Genomic DNA, 22080 nt, shown 5'->3' with positions numbered 1-22080 from the left:
GGGTTTCTCTGTATAGCCCTGGCTGTCCTGGAACTCACTCTGTAGACCAGGCTGGCCTCGAACTCAGAAATCCGCCTGCCTCTGCCTCCCAAGTGCTGGGATTAAAGGCGTGCGCCACCACGCCCAGCTTTTTTTTTTTTTTTTTTTTTTTTTTAAGATTTGTTTATTATATGTAAGTACACTGTAGCTGTCTGTCTTCAGACAACTAGAAGAGGGCATGGGTCTCATTACGGGTGGTTGTGAGCCACCATGTGGTTACTGGGATTTGAACTCAGGACCTTCGAAAGGGCAGTTGGTGCTCTTACCCGCTGAGCCATCTCACCAGCCCAAATCGGGATTTTTAAGGACACTGGGTTATGAGAAACCTTGTCTCAAAAAGAAAAACTGGAACAAAGAGGAAAAATAAAAAGTGTTTTAAAGAATGTATACTCCATATTGTAGAAAGTGGCAGATTATAGAGATGGATTATGTCTATTTCCAAGAAAATTCATATTGGATTAATGAATTTTATTGCGTTTATTGGGGGGGTGCGTATGCCATGGTGGGTACAGAGGTCAGAACTCAGCTTTCTTGAGTCAGTTCCCTCCAATGAACATGTGGGTCCTGGGGATCAACCTCAGCTTGTCAGGTGTGGCACCTGTTGGTCTTACCTGCGGAGCCATCTTGCCTGCCTGAAAGAATGAACTTAAAGGCCTAAACTATTTGGGAGCAGGGATGCCTTAGTTTCCTTTCTGTTGCTGTGACAGAACACCATGAACAAGGCAACTCAGAAAATGTTTAATTTGGGGCTCATGGTTCTAGAGGGTTAGAGTCCATGACCATCATGGTGAGGAGTGTGGCAGCAGGCAGGCATGGTGCGGGAGGCAGAGCTAACTGGGAATGGCATGGATGTTGGGAACCAAGTGAGACCATACCTCCTAATCCTCCCCAAACAGTTCCATTTCTGAAGCCCAGACCTAGCATTCAGATATGTGAGCATATGAGGCCCATTTTACTTAAACCACCATAAGGAATTATGTTTTGCATAATACTTGACAAAGACAACTAAGCATTTTACTATGTAGATGTTAAACAGTGACTTCAGCTCAGCTCTCCCAGGTTCTCTTCCATGTTCATTTGCCTATTCCTTGTCTTGCAGAAGCTCTGCAGAGGCCAGTGGCGTCTGACTTTGAGCCCCAGGGTCTCAGCGAAGCAGCTCGATGGAACTCCAAGGAAAACCTTCTTGCTGGGCCCAGTGAAAATGACCCCAACCTTTTTGTGGCACTCTATGATTTTGTGGCCAGTGGAGATAACACTCTCAGCATCACTAAAGGTAAAGGAGAGATGGCAAGCAAGGGGGGGAGGGGTAGCTCTGAGTGGCCTGTCCTTTGCTCCCTTTATAATTTGAGAGCAGAAATGCCTGCAGAGCATAGCACCCACCCTTGGGGGGCTCCAGGGCTACACGTTTCCCCATGTTCCTACAGAAGACACCTGAACCCCAGGCTGGAAACATGGGGGTTTTCTACTGTTTTTAATTCCCCAAGCAAAAGCATTTTTCCCTAAAACATTTCCTTGCAATAGGAACAAAACTCTTGAGTAAATTTGTATGAGCTTAGATGCCGAGGCACAGTTGTCCCCTGTGTACTCCTGAGCGACACATGTGATGGAGAAAGGTTAGACAGAAGAAAGCCAGTGACCACTGATATGTCTGTTTACTCTTTTTTCTAAGGTGAAAAGCTCCGGGTCTTGGGTTATAATCACAACGGGGAATGGTGTGAAGCCCAAACAAAAAATGGCCAAGGATGGGTCCCAAGCAACTACATCACCCCCGTCAACAGCCTGGAGAAACATTCCTGGTATCATGGCCCTGTATCTCGAAATGCTGCTGAGTATCTGCTGAGCAGCGGAATCAACGGCAGCTTCTTAGTGCGGGAGAGTGAGAGTAGCCCTGGCCAGAGATCCATCTCGCTGCGGTATGAAGGGAGGGTGTACCACTACAGGATCAACACTGCCTCTGATGGCAAGGTGGGTGACACCCTGACTGGGACCTGCAGCGGAACTGATGGGCTGTGGGAAGCACAGAGGGAACAGAGATGGTAGCCCAGGACGGTGAGTTCTGGCAGCAAGGCTAGATCAGGATGCCTCCAGCAGGGTGCCGTGGCTCATACCTGTTATCCCAGCAGGAGGCCTAGACAGAAGGATCAGGAATTCAAAGCTATCCTTGGCTACATAGTAAGTTCAAAGGCAGCCTGGGCTAGGTGAATACCCTGTTTCAGACAAAACAGATGATCTTAGGAATCCTCCAGGTAAACAGCAGGACTTTCCATTAGTTTCACAAATATATAAGCCAGTGGGGACCATTCTTATTTAAGTGACCACAGCATCTGAACTGTGGTTGCGGGCAGGGGGGGAGGGGTGTGTGATCTGGCTCCATGTATGGCACTCACCTAGCATGACCCTGTTCTCACTGCAGAACTGCAGATATTGTGGATGCATTCTATATACACACACAGGTTTTGTTTGCTTTTGAGAAAGTATCTTGCTATGTAATGCTGTTTGCCTGGAACTCACTATGTAGTCCAGGCTGGCCTTAAACTTGTGGCAACACTCCTGCCTCTGCCTCCTGAGTGCTGGGATTTCAAGTGTGCACTGCCACACACAGCTTTGCTTCTTACTTATATGTAACGTATGTGCATGATTTCAAGTGACAAAAACCAAGTATAGTGAAAACTACTTCTGTCTCCTAGCTCAGTCTGCCCACTGCTGCCAGCTCCTTTCAGACTTACCCAGCATATCATTTTATGAAGCAGAGGCACAAGTGACGCCTGCACACTGATGCACCTGGCCATCCCCCATCTGACAGGGTGTTTTGGAGGATTTCACAGTGGCACATGTGGACCTGCCTCTGTCAGTGTCCTGTGGTGGCTTACACCTGTAAGCCCAATACTTGGGACAGTGAGGCAGGGAGATTGCTGAGTTTGAATACAGCCCACATAGTGAGCCACAGTGTAAAGATAGCAACAAAACCGAAACAAGTCTATGATCTGTTACATTTGTTTCTCTGTGCTGGTATAAGCATGGACAGTATAATGGCTGAATTAAGTAAAGGTTACAAGCCCTTTAAAAACCACCCTCACAGGGTTATAGCATCTCACCAGACCATACACCATCTTTGTTACACTACTGGATTCATGCCTGTGTGTCATTCTTGCTCCACTTATTAAATTTGCTTTTCTCCTGCTTAGAGAAGTCTGTGCACCCACTTTCAGGTGTATGGAGCCTGTGGGTCTCCTACTTGTTTGATTCTAGGGTGAGACTTCGGATAGCTAGCTGCAGCCCTGCCTACAGTCTGTGTCTGGGAGACTGGCACCCTTGTGATCTTTTCAGCATTTTCCCGGCGGCTCACACATTCATTTGTACCATAGGAGCATCTATATAGTCCTCCTTGAACTTGCTCTTCAGGCCAAGCTGGCCTGCCCCTGCCTCCAGAGCACAGGGACTAAAGTCATGTGCCACCGTGCCCATCCATATGCCTCTCTGATTTCTTTGGTCTTGAGTATTCACATTCTCCTGCCTGTCTCTGGGACAGTATAGTGTAGCACTGTGGTTTCAGTGCAGAATCAGTCTGTTACTGGTACATTTTAATTCCTTTTCTCAGCACTAATCAGATGCCTCACCAAAAGCAACTTACAGAAGGGAAGGTTTGTGTATTTGGCTAGTCCTGCTGGGGCTGGCCTCTTCGTAGGTGCTGCTGCTTGCTCATAGCCCAGAGGATGAAGAAGCAGAAAACAGGGAATACACTGGCTTTCTTTATCTCACTCCAGTACATCAGCCCATGGGACGTGCAGCCCGCATTACTGGGCATGGTCTTCCCCACCCAATCCATGCTGGAGAACCCATCACAGAAGCACCCAAGCTGTGCTTCATCAGAAAAGTGCCCTAGGTGTTTCCTAATTCAGACGGTCTAGCCACGCAACTTGCAGTTAGAGCCACTGCCCCAGCTGTGTTGGGTAAAGCTAGATGTTTACGATGGGGAGTGGACTCTGGGGTGGTGGCCCTTTGAAAGAGCCCTCAGGCTACAAAGTGCCTTTTCCCCTGGAGCGGACAGCTTGCTCCCATCTGCTTTCTTTTTAACATAGCCAGGCTGTTTTAGGATGATCACTGAGGTCCACACTGAGCAAACATTGCTGTCTTGTTCCCAGAATCCTTTAGTCACCAGTCTCAGAACAGTGCAACCAGGTGGATATAAGAGGCAGCTCTGTAGCTTGTGCTTAGGCTAAGTACTGCTCAGAGTGGGGAAGTGTTGAGATCCCTCTGTCTAAAGGCTGGTATGTGTCTCAGTGTGGAGAGGCCTCTCCCATGACCAGCTGCTCATCGAACAGCTTGCTCTCTACCCTTCCTGGACAAGGTTCTATCAACTGTCCAAGCATTCAGAGCTTTTGGAGACTTCTCAGCCCTTGATGAGGCTTCTATCTATAGAGAGTATATACAAGGAAGCTGTATTGGGTGGAATCATGTCCCTAGAGTGGGAGATATGCGTCAGGATTTGGGAGGTGCCACAGCTGTGGGTGGGATAGTGGGGCTCAATACTGAAGAATGCTCCCCACATAGCTTTGCTTCGATGCAATCCTCTGATTACTTAAGAGAACATTTAAGAATGGTAGGAGGCACAGACTGGGACTGATAATGCTTATATTTTGTTTCAAAATCAGCCAATCCTCAACCAACAAGTGGGTACAGAAGATCCTTCTGAAGGCCCAAAGGATCTCTGTTCTGTCATCATGACTCCCGTTTCCCTCTTGAGGTGCTCTGTGCTTTTCCGAGGCAGTTTTGGGCAGGGCTTCCTCCTGGGTGACTCTGCCTCTCTTGCCTTTCATTCTTACTCCTGCAGCCACAGCCGTGTATCCCCTGCTCCCAAGAGCCTCAAAGCCTTTTCTTTCCTTGAAGTTTCCACAGAGTTCATTGTTCTCATGGTCAGAAGCAATAAGCTGGAATTAACCGAAATGGAGCCCAGGCAGGAAGAGTTGGCCCCAGGGCCTCTAGGTTAACTGGGCTTTGCCTCCCTGGGAGGGAACGGTGAGTTCTTAAGCACAGATGGCATGTGCCCATGGCGTGGCACCAAGGAGAGTCAGTATGGGAGTTTCTTCATGAACAGGAAGAGGCAGAGCCCTGGATGGGCATGCTGTATGCTTGTGGAGCAAGCATAGCACAGAACAAGCCCCTTAGAGTACTAGCTTCCCCTGCTTCTCAGAACACACCATGAAATCCCCTTGCTCATCCTGATTATCACTGAAGTTCTACTCAAAAAACTAGAGCAGGCAGAAGGCAGCCGCCAGAGTAGATGTGTGACTCTAGGAACATGGCCGGGATGGAGCCACAGTGTACCTGAGGGCAGCCGGCTGTAATATTTAATGATGCCATGTAAATTTTAGGTTGGAGAATGAGCTCAGTTATAGCTCTCTGGGGAGTGGCAGAGAAGGGGAGCTGTCCCCCGAAACTGTACAGAGTACACTGTGATCAGCACTGAGGGGAGGGCTGTGGGCAACATTGTGTGGGTCTCAAGTTTATGGTGGGGCCACCTCGCGCCCCTTCCTTCCCCAGATCATGTCCTAGTCTAACTTACTGTGGCTCCAGAGCGGTTCATACAGCCTCTCTAGGTGCTCTGAGGTGAGAGGGGCTTCTTCAGCCTGGAGGCTTCTGTGCTCAGAGGCAGCTTCTCACACAGAGACCACAGTTGTCACACAAGGGTGAGGAACATGTGTAGGCAAAGCTTGGTTGTCCTGGACTTTTATTTTAGTAGAATTATAGATTCAAATTTGGCTTGCCTGAGTGTAAAAAAATGGACAAGCAGACAAGGGACAAGCAGAGAAGGGAGCTTGCTACCCCCTTGTGATTATCGCCTTTGTAAGCCATAGAAAATAATTGTGTCTGTATTTGATTGCCACAGTGAAATAACCTGAAGCAGCTAATTCACAGAAACAGTTTTATTTAGCTCTTGGTGGGGAAAGCTGAAAATTGAAGCAGCGTGGTACAGGCCCTTGGCCCAGGAGCAGTAGATTAGTGGAGTAGTCAGTCAGCTGATGAGGACAGGAACAGGCTTCTCATTGGAGAGGGACGGAAGGGCCGGGCTGACCCCTTTGTAACCCCCTCTTGTACTCTGGAGCAGGAGAACTCTGGGCTCCCAGGAAGGCCTTAACCGCCTCATGAGACCACACCATTTAAAGCTTCCCCACCACACCACATGCTGCCTGGAGGCCATGCGTGCAGACCGTCAGCCAGTGGTGCCAGCATAACTTACAGCCTATGTATGTCTTGGCCTTCCTCCTGCCTCCCTCTGTGCTATCCAGATGTCACCTTTGTAGTCACAGTCTGCCCTGTCTTACCAAGTATCAGCACTCACAGAGTCCAGCACCCCTACAGCCCCCACTGTGAATTTGCTGCTGGGGCAAGTCAGGTGCTTAGTGCTCGCTGTGCCTGGAGCCCAGCTGTCTGTGTAGATGTGCATGGAGCATTTCTTTCCCATAGCGCAGCAGCAGCAGCAGCAGCAGCAGCAGCAGCAGCAGCAGCAGCAGCAGCAGCAGCAGGGAACAAAGGTGGCTGCACTCCCACGGAATGCTTTCTGCTACTGCTGCCCCAGTGCTGTAGCTCAGAGAAGCCTGAAAGTACTCCTACCTCAGTCTTCCTGTGTCCCATCTTGGAAAAGGCTATGCTGGCTCCTGGCCTGCAAGGTGTTGACAGAAACGTGGCTGGGTATGGAGCCACACTGTCCTCCATCCTGGTGGTGGCCTCATACTGGACACAGGGAAAACACTTAATTGGAGGGTAGGGACTAGAAAGATGTCTCTACAGGGTTAAGATTAAGAGCACTGGCTACTGCTCTTCCAGAGACTCCCAGTTCTAATCCCAGCACCCACATGGTGGCTCACAACCACTCTCTGTAACTCTAGTTACTTATCCTGGCCTCCAAGAGCACCAGGCATGCGCATGGTGCACATGCATGCATGTGATTACCATACTCATAAAACAAAAATCATTTAAAAAATTAATTAAAAGTAATAAATTGGAGATTAAGGAGGGGAATGCTGGGTGGGGTTTAGCAGAGGCAGGTGTCTATGCCCTGGGGCTTTTGAGCATCTGTGTCGGTAAGTTCTACCCCTGCTAGAAGAAGCTGCTACAGGTGACTCTAAAACAGTGTGTAGAGCCTTTCTTTCCCCCTGGGGTTTAGCTCTGTGAATGAAGACTGTTCCCTTTTCTTCCTCAGCTGTACGTCTCCTCGGAGAGCCGCTTCAACACTCTGGCTGAGTTAGTTCACCATCACTCCACGGTGGCTGATGGCCTCATCACCACACTCCACTACCCAGCTCCCAAGCGCAACAAGCCCACCATCTACGGTGTGTCCCCCAACTACGACAAGTGGGAAATGGAGCGCACTGACATCACCATGAAGCACAAGTTGGGTGGAGGCCAGTACGGGGAGGTGTACGAGGGCGTTTGGAAGAAGTACAGCCTCACTGTGGCCGTGAAGACCTTGAAGGTGGGCCTGGTCAAAGGGTGAGGGGATGTGTCTGCTGTGGCTCGGCAGCGCCTCAGGCCTCCTCGGCATTGCCTCTGTGTGAGGCTGAGCGTCTTCCATCTGTGGCTTTGCAGATGGTGAGCACTGCCCAGTGCTGAGGCTCGGGAAAGGCTAGTTACTAGAGGACACTGGTTCTGTAGCTGTGCTCTTTCAAAGCCTTCCTTCTGTTCTTGTTGGGTGACATGGAGGCTGCATCCTTGTGGGAGTTGAGAGAAAGAAGCACAGAGGCTGGACTGGAGGAGAATCCTGAGCCGTGAGTCCCATGTGGACATCTGTGGGCTGATAGGAAAGGCAGGTGTGTGGCGTCCTGGCGTGCTTTGGTTCTCTCACATGCAAACAGAAGCAAGTCCTGCTTGTCACTAGGCTGTGGCCTTCCTTGAATCACAGGACCACACACCTCTCCACTGTTGACCTGTGTGTCGTGTTTGCAGGTGGCTCATGTTCCTCCTTGAATATACATGATCGGAGCTTGTCCCTGTGATGAGAGTGCCCCCTAGTGTTGCACTACATTGCTTGCTTGCGCGTGTCTTGGATGGACTCTGATGATAACCTGTGAATGGCTGCTCTCCACTGACTGTGTACTTGTGTCTCAGCTCAGCCATCCAATACATCTGACAGCCCCGGCTCTGCCAATAAGAGACAGGAAAATAGAGGCTGGGACTTTTAATTGCCATAATAACTGTTTAGAGCAAGGCTGCATTACAGAATGAAAAGCAGCTTCCAGTCATCATATTGAGCATTTTACTTCCTTTGGCAGAGCAGCGCTGGGGGAGGAGAGTGGCAGGGCGGGTGGATTGCCTGGGGGACTCTTGGGCATTCTCTAAATTCAGCTTTTTAAAATGTCATAATATGAGTTCTTCACATTTGTTTGCCAAACGGGCTGAGTCCTGGGTACCCACATCGGACAGACATGGACAAAACCCCGATGATGGCAGCGCAGGGGGTCAGGGTGGTGCCAGGCTCTCCTGTCCGGGGAGGAGGCAGTGTTGACTGCACTGGATAGAACGGTGTGCTGGATAGAACGGGCAGTGCTGCAGCTGTGCATAGCAGGAAGTACTCCAGAGGAGGATCTGTTCTGGTGTTTTCTCTGAAGAGAACTTCCTTAGTGTATTCACCATGGTTGGTAAAGAGCACTAGGGTCTGTTGGGTGGGTACGTAGGTAATCCTGCATGGCACCTGACCAGAACAGGGCAGTGCACTCACTCTGGAGGTGTTAACACACACACATGCAGCTTGCTAAATAAACTGCCCCCATACGGCCTAGCCCTGCAGGAGTGAGGCTCTGCCGTCTGCTATCCATTTCTCAGTGAGAGGCGTAAAGGATTTTGGCTCTTGACCTCCTTGGCAGAGTTGAGAACCACACAACTTACAGAAATGGCCAGTTGCTGAGTTAGTATAGCCCAGTGCTCTGAGTGTGCGATGTACAGGTCCATACAGCAGCTCCTTCGCTCGTGGTGCTGAGAGATGTGTGAGCACTAAGGCATTGGCACTAAAGCTGTGGGAGCTAGAGCCCTGAACCAGGACTCAAACCCAGGCACCCAGCTCTTCACCATCTCCCCCCTTTACAGTCTTACTCCTCAGACCCCATGAAAATAAACATGCGCCTCAGTTCTGCCCCTTAGGAAAACCTTCCTCCACATCCTGTGTGTCAGTGTTCTCAGCCTTCCTAATGCTGCAGTCCTCAACACAGTTCCTCACATACAGTTACTTCATTGCTACTTCAAAGCTGTCATTTTGCTATTGTTATAAAGTGTAAATATCTGATATGCAGGATATTTGATATGTGACTTCAAAGGGATTGCAACCCACAGGTTGAGAAAGACTGCGTTGTGGACTCCCCTTGCTGTAAAACTCCTCTCAAGAGAGTCCTGCTGGCCTTCAACAACCTCCCAGAGCATTGCTTTCTCCCATCCTTAGCCAGCAGGGGGCACAAGGCCTGCTTGTGTAAGGCACTCGCTTCACAGTGCCCGTGAGAAGACAGTATTCATTAGAAAACCTTCCAAAAGAGCCATGTGCTTGTTCCATCCCTATGGCCAGAGGTAACAGCCACTGCAATTGGAGTGTGTCCCCAATGCCTGCTGGCCAGTCACTGAAAACAAGTCTAAAGGCTGAGGATGTGGCCTGGCTCACAGTACTTGTCTAGTATGCACAGAGCCTTGGATTTGATCACTAGCATGGTCTACAGCTGGAATCTCATCTCTTGGAGGGTGGAGGCAGGGGGAGCAGGAGTTTGAGATCGATCATCACGTGAGCCCTTGCCTCTAAAAAGGAAAGACAGAAGAAAAGAAAGATTCACAGAAGAGTGGGGTGAGGGTTGTAGGTCATTAAGTTGCCAGGGTCTCACACAGCAGCAAAGCCAGGTCAGCATAACTGACAAGCCGTCCTCTTAGCCTCCCTATAGCACTGACTCAAAGTTCCTGCTGTCTCCCACAAGGATGGAGCCATGCAGGCCCCATGAAGCGAGCAGTTGAGCCTTCTTTTCCCGACAAGCATAAGCACAAGGACTAAGGAGAGAAAGGAAAATCCTCCCAGCGTTTCTTCCACCTGAGCCTTCATAGTTCTGTTTGTGTAAAAGGAAATGTCTTCAGAAGGATGCCATGAATTAAAAAATAAGCAGAGGGACCTCACAGATTGGAACGAGGAGTTTGTTTGTTTTTGGTTTGTTTTGGTTTGGTTTGTTTGTTTGTTTGGGTTGTTTGTTTGGTTTTTCGAGACAGGGTTTCTCTGTGTAGCCCTGGCTGTCTTGGAATTCACTTTGTAGATCAGGCTGGCCTCGAACTCAGAAATCCGCCTCCTGAGTGCTGGGATTAAAGGCATGCGCCGTCATGCCCAGCTGTTTTTGTTTTTTAAAGATTTGTTTGTATATTATGAGTGCTCTTACCTGCATGACAGAAGAGGCCATTAGATCCCATTACAGATGGCTGTGAGCCACCATGTGGCTGCAGAGAATTGAACTCAGCACCTCTGGAGGAGCAGTCAGTACTCTTAACCGCTAAGCCATCTCTCCAGCTCCCTGGTCTTTTAGTTTGTCTTTTAAATTTCGATATTTAAAAACATTAGGTTACAGTTTAAATGATTAATTGAATCATGTGTAATTCCAGCAGGGGGAGACAAACTCACACTGTTTTTTCTGAAAGGAAAAAGACCCCACAATTGCCCCATAGGTGATGTGTGTGTGTGTGTGTGTGTGTGTGTGTGTGTGTGTGTGTGTGTGTGATGGAGACAGATATGCAGATAGACAGGAAGGAATGATTGCACAGGGTGTGAGTCCATGTGTGAGAGGCCGTGGGGATCTGTAGTCAAAGCAGGAAGGTGCTTTTAAATAATTCTGCCTTGAGGTCATTGGTCTTCTGGATCAGGGTATGTGGTCCACAACAGCTGACATTTCTGATGATGAGCCTGTGAGGTTTACTATGGTGCACTGCTATAGAACAGAAAGGTTTAAATGTTCGTCTCACTGGAGAGCAGCTGTGTCAAAACCAGTTGTATTGTGCAGCATTGACTCCTGGCTCTGGCAGGTATCCATGGTGTGTCACCGGGTACTTCAGAGTGCTGCACACCAGAGCCAGACCGGCTTTTGGGAGACTGAGGTACAGAAGAGACTTGAAGAGCCCAGCAGCCAGTGGTGGGCGGCATGGGATGAATGTCCTCTGCACAGCTGGGCAGCAACATCCCGCATGCTGTAGTACATGAGAGCAGCCCATGCTGTTAAAGAACAGTAGACAGCATCTCTAGTCATCACGCTGGCTCTGGTCATGATTTGCTTCTCATTGCGGCTGACCAAAGCGGAAAAGCACCAAGAACAAAAGCACACTTAGCATGAGGTCTGATGAGGCTGTCTGCCCAGGGAAGCTGATTTTCATGAAACCTCTTCGGTACCACACAGGCAGACTCCCTGCAGACACCACATGTGGCCTACTGTCCTTGCCTCCAGAGCCTTGTTATTGCAGCTAGGGAGACCCTGCCACTCACTGTTGCTGCTTCCTGCTTGTGGGAGTTGATTCAAAGCAACAGTGGCTTAGGTTTAAGGAGGCCGAGGAGTACAGACCACAGCCCTTCAGACTCAGCCTGGAAAGGGCCCATCTCTGGCCCTGTGTTGTGTGACCTACACAGATGGTTCTCTGAGTCCTCAGAGAGCTGCTGGTAAGACTGATTTAGAATCTGGGTGATTGACCCCCTAGTCAGTGATGATTGCTTCATTAGGTGCTCATGACAGTGCATAACTAAGTAGTTCAGGGTCTGTCTGACAGTGTGAGGCACTCTGGAAAGTGGATCTCTCAAGCCAGCTGCATTTCAGATTCTTCACACTGTTTCCTCTTTTAATGTTAAGGGTGTTGGGTCGGGAAGCAAACAGTACTTGTAGAAATAGTTCTAAGACCCCGCAGAAGGCCCAGGCAGCAATGCCAGGCCACTCTGACCTATGGCCCGTTGACGACTGGGCCAGACAGGATACCTGACAGGAACATCTGAAAGGAGAAAAGATCCAACTTGGCTCATGGTGTCAAAGCTTTCAGTCTACCACTGCAGAAAGCATGGCAGAGCGGCTGGTCTGTGGTGGCAGGAGTGTGTGGCACAGTTGTTCCCATGATTGTAGCCCAGTAAGAGAAGAGCTGCTCAAGAACCAGAGACTGGGTCTGACCTTTCGAGACCTGCCTATAATGAGAACTCCTCCCAAGCAAGCCCTAGCTCCTGAGGGTTCCACAGCCTCCCACAATTGCTCCATCAACTTGGGGGCAGCTGTTTACAACATGAGCCCTGGGTGAGACTTTGCCCCACAGGAGTCTTCACATCACCAGGACAAGACTCCTTGAGCCTCTCAAGGGCAGTGTATCCAGTGCTCATCAGAGGCAGTGGCCTAGACTGAGTGGAGGTTGCCACTGCTATCTGCCTTAGCCCTTGAAGCTGTCTTCCCTCTTAGGCACTTCCTTGCTAAATAAATCTCATGCATCTGAACTTACCTTCTGCAGGAGGACACCATGGAGGTGGAGGAATTCCTGAAGGAAGCCGCGGTGATGAAGGAGATCAAACACCCTAACCTGGTGCAGCTGCTAGGTAACCAAGCACGGACTCAGAAGAGGAGCCGCCACTGCTGCTCTGCAGGGCTCTGCTCCAAATGTCTGGCTGAGTGGGCACCCCTTCCTGATAAAGGAGAACTGAGTGTTTCGGGGCGTGTGGGGAGGTCAGACAATGCCTTGTCTGCTCAGTTCTCCCCTTCCACCTTCATGTGGGTCCTGGGGTCAGGCCTGCGTGGCAAGTGCTTTTATTCACTGAGCCCTCCTACCAGGCCAGGACCCCTTTCTTTAGTGCCAGACTTTCCTAGGGCTCCTTCCCTTGAGCCACATGCTGAAGCCTCTGTCTCTGTTGTCAGGGGTGTGTACCCGGGAACCACCGTTCTACATAATCACTGAGTTTATGACCTATGGGAACCTGCTGGACTACCTGCGGGAGTGTAACCGGCAGGAGGTGAGCGCCGTGGTGCTGCTTTACATGGCCACACAGATCTCATCAGCCATGGAGTACTTGGAGAAGAAGAACTTCATCCACAGGTAGGGCTGGGTAAAGCAGAGGAACCCAGCTGTGCGGTCTTAGGGCTCAGCCCCAGCCTTGGTCCTGGCAGACACAAGTGCCTGACGTCAGCCTGCTTGCGGGACTAAATGCTTCAAGGCCTGGGCCAGTGGAGCAGCTAATCCCTGGGGAAAGAAGTGTTTCATTTCTGAGCCATTTCGGATTTAGTTGAATATTAAATGAAATTCGTAAAAGACCTTCTTCCTGATAGCCTTGGTTCCCTCTGAAACCGAGCATTCCTGAGGCCAGCACTCACTCGGTAAAGCCTCTCTCTGCCTGGGCTTAGCTTCATTGTGTGGCTTTTCCTCCTTTTCTTTGTGTTTCCTTGCCTACCAGCTGTCACCGGGTTTAGGGATGTTTCCATGGCTGGAGAATTATATACATGCAAGCCGGTTACTGTTTTTAAAACCCAGAGTGTTTTGACCTTCAAGTGTGCCACAATTATCTGGGTTTGCATGCTTTGCTGGTGGAAGTGGCTTCCTAGCAGAGTGACAACCTGTGCAGGAGGGAGCCTGATGGGCTTGGCCCAACTCCGTCATGCAAGATGTTCTCCACGCCACTGTGGTGACCTTTCCTACCCAATTAACTCAAGTGTGAAACCTCGACATGAGATTTCATAGCCAGGAATAAGTAGCGTGTGTGAAACGCTGGCAGCCCCTCGGAAGACAGATCTTTTTCCGCTCCACGAGAGCCCAAGCCAGATGCTCCCGTCGCTCAGCAAAGTGTAGCCTCTGATGCTGCAAATTGAGATTTCCTGACTTGTGGCTCGCCTTGCATGGCCAGCTCCGTTCCCCCTCCATTCACATACTAAAATGCCTTACCAAAATCCTATGAGGCACAACTCTTGTGTGTTCAATTTCTCTCTCATTGCTGGTGATCAAGCTGTATCATGCAGCCGTTGCCCTGAGCTGCCTCATACTCTCATTCCTTGGTTCCCAGTTACCTCAGGACTTCATGGTTAACAGCCATGAACCAAAGATTAGACCCTTCCTCCCGTGAAGATTCAGGAGGTGACTATATTCGAGAGTTTCTCAAACACTTGAGTCAACATCAGGAAGCAAGAAGAAAGTAGGGATATCACATACAGCTGCCCAATGCCCAAGGCACACCCTGTTACTGTTGTCATTTTATGGGTGAGGTAATTAACACACTCCAGGTCATGGGGCAGGACCTGCCCCCACTGCCACCCTGTCTGCTCATGGTGTTGCTGCTGTCGCCCGACTGGTATTTACTGAGGGACTGTTGCTCCACAGCAGGGTATTTGAAAGCTTCTGGGGACTACACTTGGTCTTCTTTTGTCAGCGTCATACCTGTCAATAGTAGGGGAGCTGCACAGCTAGGGAGTCAGCCAGGAGCACCCACAGATGACCCTTTTTCTTCCTCAGAGACCTTGCTGCCCGGAACTGCCTGGTAGGGGAAAACCACTTGGTGAAGGTGGCTGATTTTGGCCTGAGCAGGTTGATGACAGGGGACACCTACACGGCCCATGCTGGAGCCAAATTCCCCATCAAGTGGACCGCGCCTGAGAGCCTGGCTTACAACAAGTTCTCCATCAAGTCGGACGTGTGGGGTAAGGTCCGGGTCCTGGGAAGTCCTGGCCAGGGGCTTCCCCTTCTGCTTCGCAGGCTCTTTACTGCTATACCTCCGTCTCTCCACCACTAAGCCCTCTTTCTGGTTCATTTCTGGCTTAGTTTAAACTCCTGCTTCCTCCTTTCTTTTTTTAAAGATTTATTCATTTATTTTATGTATGTGAGTACATTATACTGTGCAGATGGCTGTGAGCCTTTTTTTTTTTTTTTTTTTTTTTTTGCTTTTCGAGACAGGGTTTCTCTATGTAGCCCTGGCTGTCCTGGCGCTCACTTTGTAGGCCAGGCTGGCCTCGAACTCAGAAATCCGCCTGCCTCTGCCTCCCAAGTGCTGTGAGCCTTCATGTGGTTGTTGGGAATTGGATTTTAGGATCTCTGCTTGCTCCAGTCAGCCCCACTGCTCCAGTCAACTCTGCTCGCTCAGTCCCTGCTCACTCTGGGCCAAAGATTTATTTATTATTATACATAAGTACACTGTAGTTGTCTTCAGACACACCAGAAGAGGGCGTCAGATCTCATTACAGGTGGTTGTGAGCCACCGTGTGGTTGCTGGGATTTCAAATCAGGTGCTGGGATTAAAGGTGTGCACCACAATGTCCATCTTTAAGAACTTCTCATGCCAAGGGTGACCAAAGAAGGTGGAGTTGAGTAGTGAGCCCTGTGCCCCGCCTACTCCCTTGCCTCTTGTTATTTGAAAGCAAATCCCAGATATATTATTTTGTACATACACATTTCAGTATTTGCTTCACCTGGGAACCAGATGTGGCTCCCTCACTACATTGATGTGTTCTGTATTTCCCTGCTGTTCATTTATTGATAAACTCTATCACCGTTCCTTTAGACTTTCCAGAATCTAGACTTTGTTCATTATGTCTCTGTCCTGTGATCTGTTTTGTGCCTCTTGCTTCAGTCTTCTTGGAAGCTGCCCAGTCAGACCTGGGTAGCTCCTGACACTTGAGCTGACTTTTCTTTCATTAAGTACATTAGCAGAGGCGGATGCTTTTAGGTTGGTTGATCCATAATGCTTGATTTTTCTCCCTCTAGTACAGTGGTTGTCAACCTCTAGGCCATGACCCCTTTGGCAACCTTCCATCTCCAAAAATATTTACATTATAATCCATAACAGCAAAATTACAGTTATGAAATAGCAATGAAAATAATTTTATGCTTAGGGTCACCACAACATTAGGAAGGTTGAGAAATCGCTACACTAGAGGGCTTTGGTATAGCAGCTGCTGGTGACGGTGGTGGTTCACTAGCAGCTCTCTGTCATGTGATCAGTCTCCGCCTTCTTTCTTCCATATTCAGTTAGCCATGGAGTATAAATCTGTGTACACCAGGCAGTGGTGGCGGACGTCTTTAATCCCAGCACTTGGGAGGCAGAGGCAGGCGGATTTCTGAGTTCGAGGCCAGCCTGGTATACAGAGTGAGTTCCAGGACAGCCAGGGCTACACAGAGAAACCCTGTCTCGGAAAACAAAAAAAAAAAAAAAAGAATGCCAAGACTGTGAGAGTTCACAAGATTTTTACAAACTGTTTAGAGCTGGAAGGGACTTTGGATATAATCTCATCCACCTAGAAACAGCCCATGGCCTGACAGGCATGTTGCTACACAGTCACAGAGCTAGGATCAGAACATGGCAGCTGACTTACAGCCCTGAGAGACCCTGCACCCCAGGAGGCTCACCCTGTCCCTCACCCTTACACGCTGTAGTGTGCATGAGTAGATAGCTTTGCTTTGTCCTATCTTTCCTGGGCTATTGTCATGGAGAGCCTGGTACATGTCATTGCTGGGACTGCTCTACAGGTCTCTTGGCTGCACGGGGTGGAGAGTACCTCCTGTATATCCTGTGTGTGCGTGTGTGTGTGTGTGTGTGAGAGAGAGAGAGAGAGGGGAGAGAGAGAGAGAATGTGTGTGTGCGTGTGTGTGAGTGTGTGTGCTGTGTGTGTGCACATGTCTGTGTGTGAGAAAGTGCCTGTATTTGCATGTGTGTGTGCGTGTGTGAGAGAGTGTGTATGTGCATGCGTGTGTGTTACGTGTGTTTGGGTGTTTTGGGGTGTGTGTGTGTGTGTGTGTGATATGTTTGTTTGTGTGTGAGCATGCCCTGGCACACGCAGGACTGTCAGAGGACGACTTCTCTCCTTCCACCTTTATGCTGTGTTCCAGGATTGAAAGGTCATTAGGTTTGTGCAATATACCACCTCACTTGCCAATGTCTCTCTCACACACCCTGATGTCTTCCTCTCCCCTCTTTCTTTCAGCATTTGGAGTACTGCTCTGGGAGATTGCTACCTATGGCATGTCACCTTACCCGGGAATTGACCTGTCTCAGGTTTATGAGCTGCTGGAAAAAGACTACCGAATGGAGCGCCCTGAAGGCTGCCCGGAGAAGGTCTACGAGCTCATGCGAGCATGTGAGCCTCCCCAGCCCATTCAGAACGCCATTGCAGTGGGCCCTCGGCACTCTGCCCCCGTGTTTCCAAGCCGTTTATTCATGGAGTCTGGCTTTTGGGTGTTTTTCAGTGCATTTATTTACAGATACAATACTTACAAGTTGTTTTTGTTTGCCTTTGGGAGAGATATTTTTGGTTTGTTTTTGGTTTGGATCAGGGACTTGAACTATGTAGCCCTGGCTACATAGTGACTCTTCTGCTTGAACCTCACAAGCTCTGGGATTACAGGTATGAGCCACCATGCCCAGGTCGTTTTAATTTTTTAATCATAAAAAGGGTTAGATAGATGCCAAACCTGGGCATTATTAATAGATACAGATTCCTATGTCCTGCCTCCAAATACCTGGCTATAAATTGCTCCGGGTGATAGAACTCTGGTGTTTACATCATGTGATTGTATGTGTGCATCCGTGTGGTGTATGTGTGTGCACATAGTCGTATCACCTGTGTTCATATGATCATTCCCTCATCATTTTCTTCTTAGTGTATTAGAGACACTCTCCTGTCCATGTGTTTAGACCCTGCTCGCCTGCTCGCCCTGCTCACCACCTTTCATCAGTGCTGCTGGCGAGCACTTCAGTTCATGGTTTGAGACATCCACTTATGCTTTACACATTTGTTTGCTTTAATTACATTAATTAATTAATTCATTCATTCATTCATGGGGGCATGCATTCCACAGCATACAGTTTTCAGGAGCTAGTTCTCTTTTTCCATGTGGATCCCAGTAATCAAGCTTAGCATCAATCTTGGCAGAGCATACCTACCGTCTTTTTGGCCCTGTGTTTGCTACTGTATATAATAAGGCAAAGAGGCGCACTTACCCTTGTTGCTGCATGCAGCACTGATTTGTTTGTTTGTTTGTTTTGTTTTGTTGGGGTTTTTTTGGTTTTTTGGTTTTTCAAGACAGGGTTTCTCTGTGTAGCTGACTGTTCTGGAACTCACTCTGTAGACCAGGCTGGCCTCGAACTCAGAAATCCGCCTGCCTCTGCCTCCCGAGTGCTGGAATTAAAGGTGTGCGCCACCACTCCCGGCTAGCACTGATATTTTTAAAAGCTGGGCTGTTGGTTCAGAGGTTCTATGCTATGGATAAAATTATCACTTAACAGATGGTTGTTGCAGTTTACACTCCAGCAGAAATGACAACAGACCCGTGAAGCGCCTGTCAGCCATGTCCTTACTGACATGCCGAAGCATTGGTCCTTGTCATCTTTCTTAAGTTTTTGTTTTATGTGTATGGTTTTGCCTGCATGTATGTCTGTACATCATATGTGTGTCTGGTGATGATGGAGGCCAGAAGAAGGCATTGTGTCCCCAGGAACTGGTGTTACAGATGGTTGTGAATCCCATGAGTGCTAGGAACTGAACCTGGGTCCTGTGCAAGAGCAACAAAAGAAGCAAGAGAGATTCACATCTGTGCTAATGCGGACGGTAGACTCTGATAACATCCGTGAGGATGGTGACAGAGACAGGCTGTTGCCTTGTTAACTCCCTGTCTATCAGTGCTGTTTGGAGAAACGTTTATAGATGCAATTTTTATTGTCAGTGTCTCTAGAGTCTTGCGATCCATATTTCTGCCTGTATATAATGTCCTCTTAAATCCTTAGTGTCTGTCATAGGACACAGGAGCATTTGCTGTTTTAGCTTGTCACGGCATCAGCTGTCAGCAGGCTTGGAATGCCTCTTTCATGTGCTGGTGCTTGGGAATGGCTAGTCTGGTTTGTTAGCAATGCTTTCCAGCTGCTCTGACATGGGTCTTCTCCATCCAGGTTGGCAGTGGAACCCCTCCGACCGGCCCTCCTTTGCTGAAATCCACCAAGCCTTTGAAACCATGTTCCAGGAATCCAGTATCTCAGATGGTAATGTACCTCCTAAGGGTGGCAGTGGGTTAAGAGGTTGGGCTGAGCTAGACCAGCCTTCACTTCAGTCCTGGATAGGGTGCCCAGGCCAGGAGCCAAACAGCTGCTCAGAGGCTCTGGTGGGTGCTCTGAGTCAGGTGCAGTCACACAGCACATGTTCTAGAACATGCTAAGAGCTGCTCCTGCAGCCTTGTGTTCCTTTTCTCTAGCTTCATAGAGCTTGAGAACCCCAGGAACTGGAGAGCTAGCATGGTGGCTGAGAGGACTTGGGGTCAGTTCCCTTACCCAAATGATGGTAGCTCACGACACCCAGTCACAGAGGATCCAGTACCACCTTCTGGCCTCTGCACCCAGGTGGTACACAGATACACATGCAGGCAAAACACCATTCACATACAAAAAATAACTTAAAATATATAAATTAGGGGAAAAAGCAAAGAAAAAAGAATCCCTTTCAGTATGGCACCTTTGCTGATGACTGCTGGGTTGTGTCTGTGTGATCCTTAGAGGTGGAGAAGGAGCTGGGGAAACGAGGCACGAGAGGAGCTGCTGGGAGTATGCTGCAGGCCCCAGAGCTGCCCACCAAGACCAGAACCTGCAGGAGAGCAGCTGAGCAGAAAGATGCGCCTGACACCCCTGAGCTGCTCCACACGAAGGGCCTGGGAGAAAGCGGTACGTCTGTCCTTCCCACGCCCAAGCCAGGCAGGTGAACAGAAGCTGTCAGTGCAGCTGGCATGGAAGGGCATTAGTCCCTCCTCAGCAGTCCAGCCCAGGGAGGAAGATGCGCTCCTGCCCAGGGGAGCCTTTCAGCAATTGCTTAGACAAGCTGAAAGCTGAGACACCTGCCAAAAAAGCACCCCCATCTTTGCATGTGTTCTTCACAGCCCTGTGGGCGTCTTCCGGGGCAGTCACAGCACTAAACAACATGGAACCATCAGAGCAGCCCGGGCTCAGTCAGCACTGGTTTCCTGTGGTCTCTGGAAAGGCTGTCTTCTCCAACTGTTTCCCAGGCTCCACTAGGGCAGTGGGACTGAGTCAGGAGGTGCCTAGAGATGCACAGGGATAGTATGAGTGGCCCTGTGTCTGCAGTTTCCTGCATGCCAGTTGTGCACTGGTAAGCACTGGTACCAGGAAAACAGCATCCTCCTCTCCTGCAGACCCACTAAAGTCAGTTGGCCAGGGGAAGGGGTGCTGATACCTGAACTCAAAAAGGGCCCCAGGGCTCCCATCATGGGCTGATGGGCAGTGGCCTGGTTGAATGGGACCAGGCAAGACAAAGTATGATTCTGATAGGCGTTCATAAGAGGCATTTACTCAGCAGAAATCACAGTTCTGGTTTTTTAAAACAGTTGTGATTCTAAACCTATACTTATACTGATTAGAAGCTGACTGGTCAACCCCACAGAACACGTAAGAGTACTCTAGGGACTGTCTTAGCCAGGGTCACTATTGCTGCAATAACTAAAGTCACCGTGACTAAAGAAAGGAGGAGAGCGTCTCCTTAGCGTATGCTTCCACATTGCAGAAGCATCAAAGAAGTCAGGACAGGAGCTGGAGCAGGGCAGGGACCTGGAGGCAGGAGCTGCTGCAGAGGTCATGAAGGAGTGCTGCTTACTGACGTGTTACCCCATGGCTTACTCGGCCTGCTTTCTTATAGAACCTGTGACCACCTTCCCAGGGATGGCCCCAGTCACAACAGGCTGGGCGCACCCCATCAGACACTGGTTAAAACGATGCTCCACAGGTTCGTCCACAGCCTGGTCCCATGGAGGCTCTTACAGTCTCTTCTCAGATGACTGTAGCTGTGTCATAAAGCTATCCAGTGCACACAGGTGCCAAAGGAGATTGTTTGGAAGGTTTGAGTGTGAACTGAGGGTGTGGCTCAGTGGGAATCGCTTGCCGGGCAGTTGTTGGTCACATGTGCTAACACATATCTGTAACTCCGGGTCCTCCTTAGAGACAGAGGAAGTGGTGGCAGGAGAATCCTCAGAAATTTAGGGGCCAGCTAGCATGACATACACAGCAGTGAACAACAGAGACGCTACCTCAGACAAGCTTGGAAGGAAGGAAGGACTGGGGTTGTCCTCTGACCTCTCCGTGTATGCTGCTGCACAGGCACACGTGTGTGTGGCCTTAAAGTTTACATAAACAAGTAAGTCCAAGTTGTAGAGCCATGGATCATCTCCCTCCCTGTGGAGGCCGCACACAAGCTGTCCCATCCTCCTGTCGGCTCTCATGCTGTGGGGAAGAGGCTGCCGCAGGAGTGTGGGCTAGGAAAGGCCGGTGATGAGCAAGTGTGTGCCTGTCTTCTCTCGGTATCATTACTGACACTCAGTAGTCATCTCCTGGTAAGCCAGAGTGCCCTTATATCTGTGACCCTCAGAGTCTCTCCGCCTTCTTCAGTAGGACTGCAGTGGGAAGAGATCCTCTGCTCGCCTCGTTCTGATGCTCATCTCTGCTAGTCTTAGGACAGATGTACAGTCTACCTCGGTCCTAGAGGCTGAGGGAAGGAAGTCTCATAGAATTGGCTGCAGCGCCAGACAGCACAAAGGCTTTTGTTTGTTTTGTTTTTCAAGACAAGGTCTCTCTGTGTAGCCCTGGCCGTCCTGGAACTCACTCTGTAGACCGGGCTGGCCCTGAACTCAGAGATTTGCTTGCCTCTGCCTCCCGAGTGCTGGGATGTAGCCACCTTTGCCCAGCTGTCACTCATACTTTAAGAGCATCCGCGTGAAGTTTTGTAAAGGTCATCTTTCTCTGTCACAACAGCTGATTGTCATATCCTGTGGGACAGCTGACATCTTCCCTCAGCAGGTCTGGCCCTTGGCCTTGTCATTCTGCTGACATCGGAGGGACTCCACAACCTTAATAGGTTTCAGAATGAGGAAGGCAGGGTTGTTCCAGCCCTTGCCCCTCTGGGCCCAGGGAGAGACTTGATAGTGACAGGCTCCGACCTGACACTGGCTGTAGGGAATGCCAGTTTTGTCTTCTGCCCTCCAGTGGCACTGAGCTCCATGCTGCCTGTGCCACGAAGGCTGAGGGTGCAGAAGCCCATGGGGAGCCTCCCC

General features: G+C 49.6%; 1 protein-coding gene across 3 annotated transcripts in view; it reads left to right on the top strand.

Annotated features, from left to right (window-relative positions):
- Positions 1–22080, top strand: part of Abl1 (ABL proto-oncogene 1, non-receptor tyrosine kinase) — a 112116-nt gene that overhangs the window by 86654 nt on the left and 3382 nt on the right. For all 3 annotated transcript variants that reach the window (XM_021155765.3, XM_021155766.2, XM_021155767.3), the window contains exons 2-10: positions 1139–1312; positions 1709–2004; positions 7241–7513; positions 12520–12604; positions 12921–13098; positions 14503–14687; positions 16965–17117; positions 18926–19015; positions 19523–19687. In XM_021155765.3, the coding sequence (XP_021011424.1) occupies positions 1139–1312; positions 1709–2004; positions 7241–7513; positions 12520–12604; positions 12921–13098; positions 14503–14687; positions 16965–17117; positions 18926–19015; positions 19523–19687 (1599 nt within the window). The remainder of the gene's footprint in view (positions 1–1138; positions 1313–1708; positions 2005–7240; positions 7514–12519; positions 12605–12920; positions 13099–14502; positions 14688–16964; positions 17118–18925; positions 19016–19522; positions 19688–22080) is intronic.

The sequence above is a fragment of the Mus caroli genome, unplaced genomic scaffold (assembly GCF_978045245.1).
Source record: "Mus caroli unplaced genomic scaffold, Mus_caroli_1 scaffold_2, whole genome shotgun sequence".
Taxonomy (NCBI): domain Eukaryota; kingdom Metazoa; phylum Chordata; class Mammalia; order Rodentia; family Muridae; genus Mus; species Mus caroli.
This window is presented reverse-complemented; position numbering and strand designations above follow the sequence as displayed.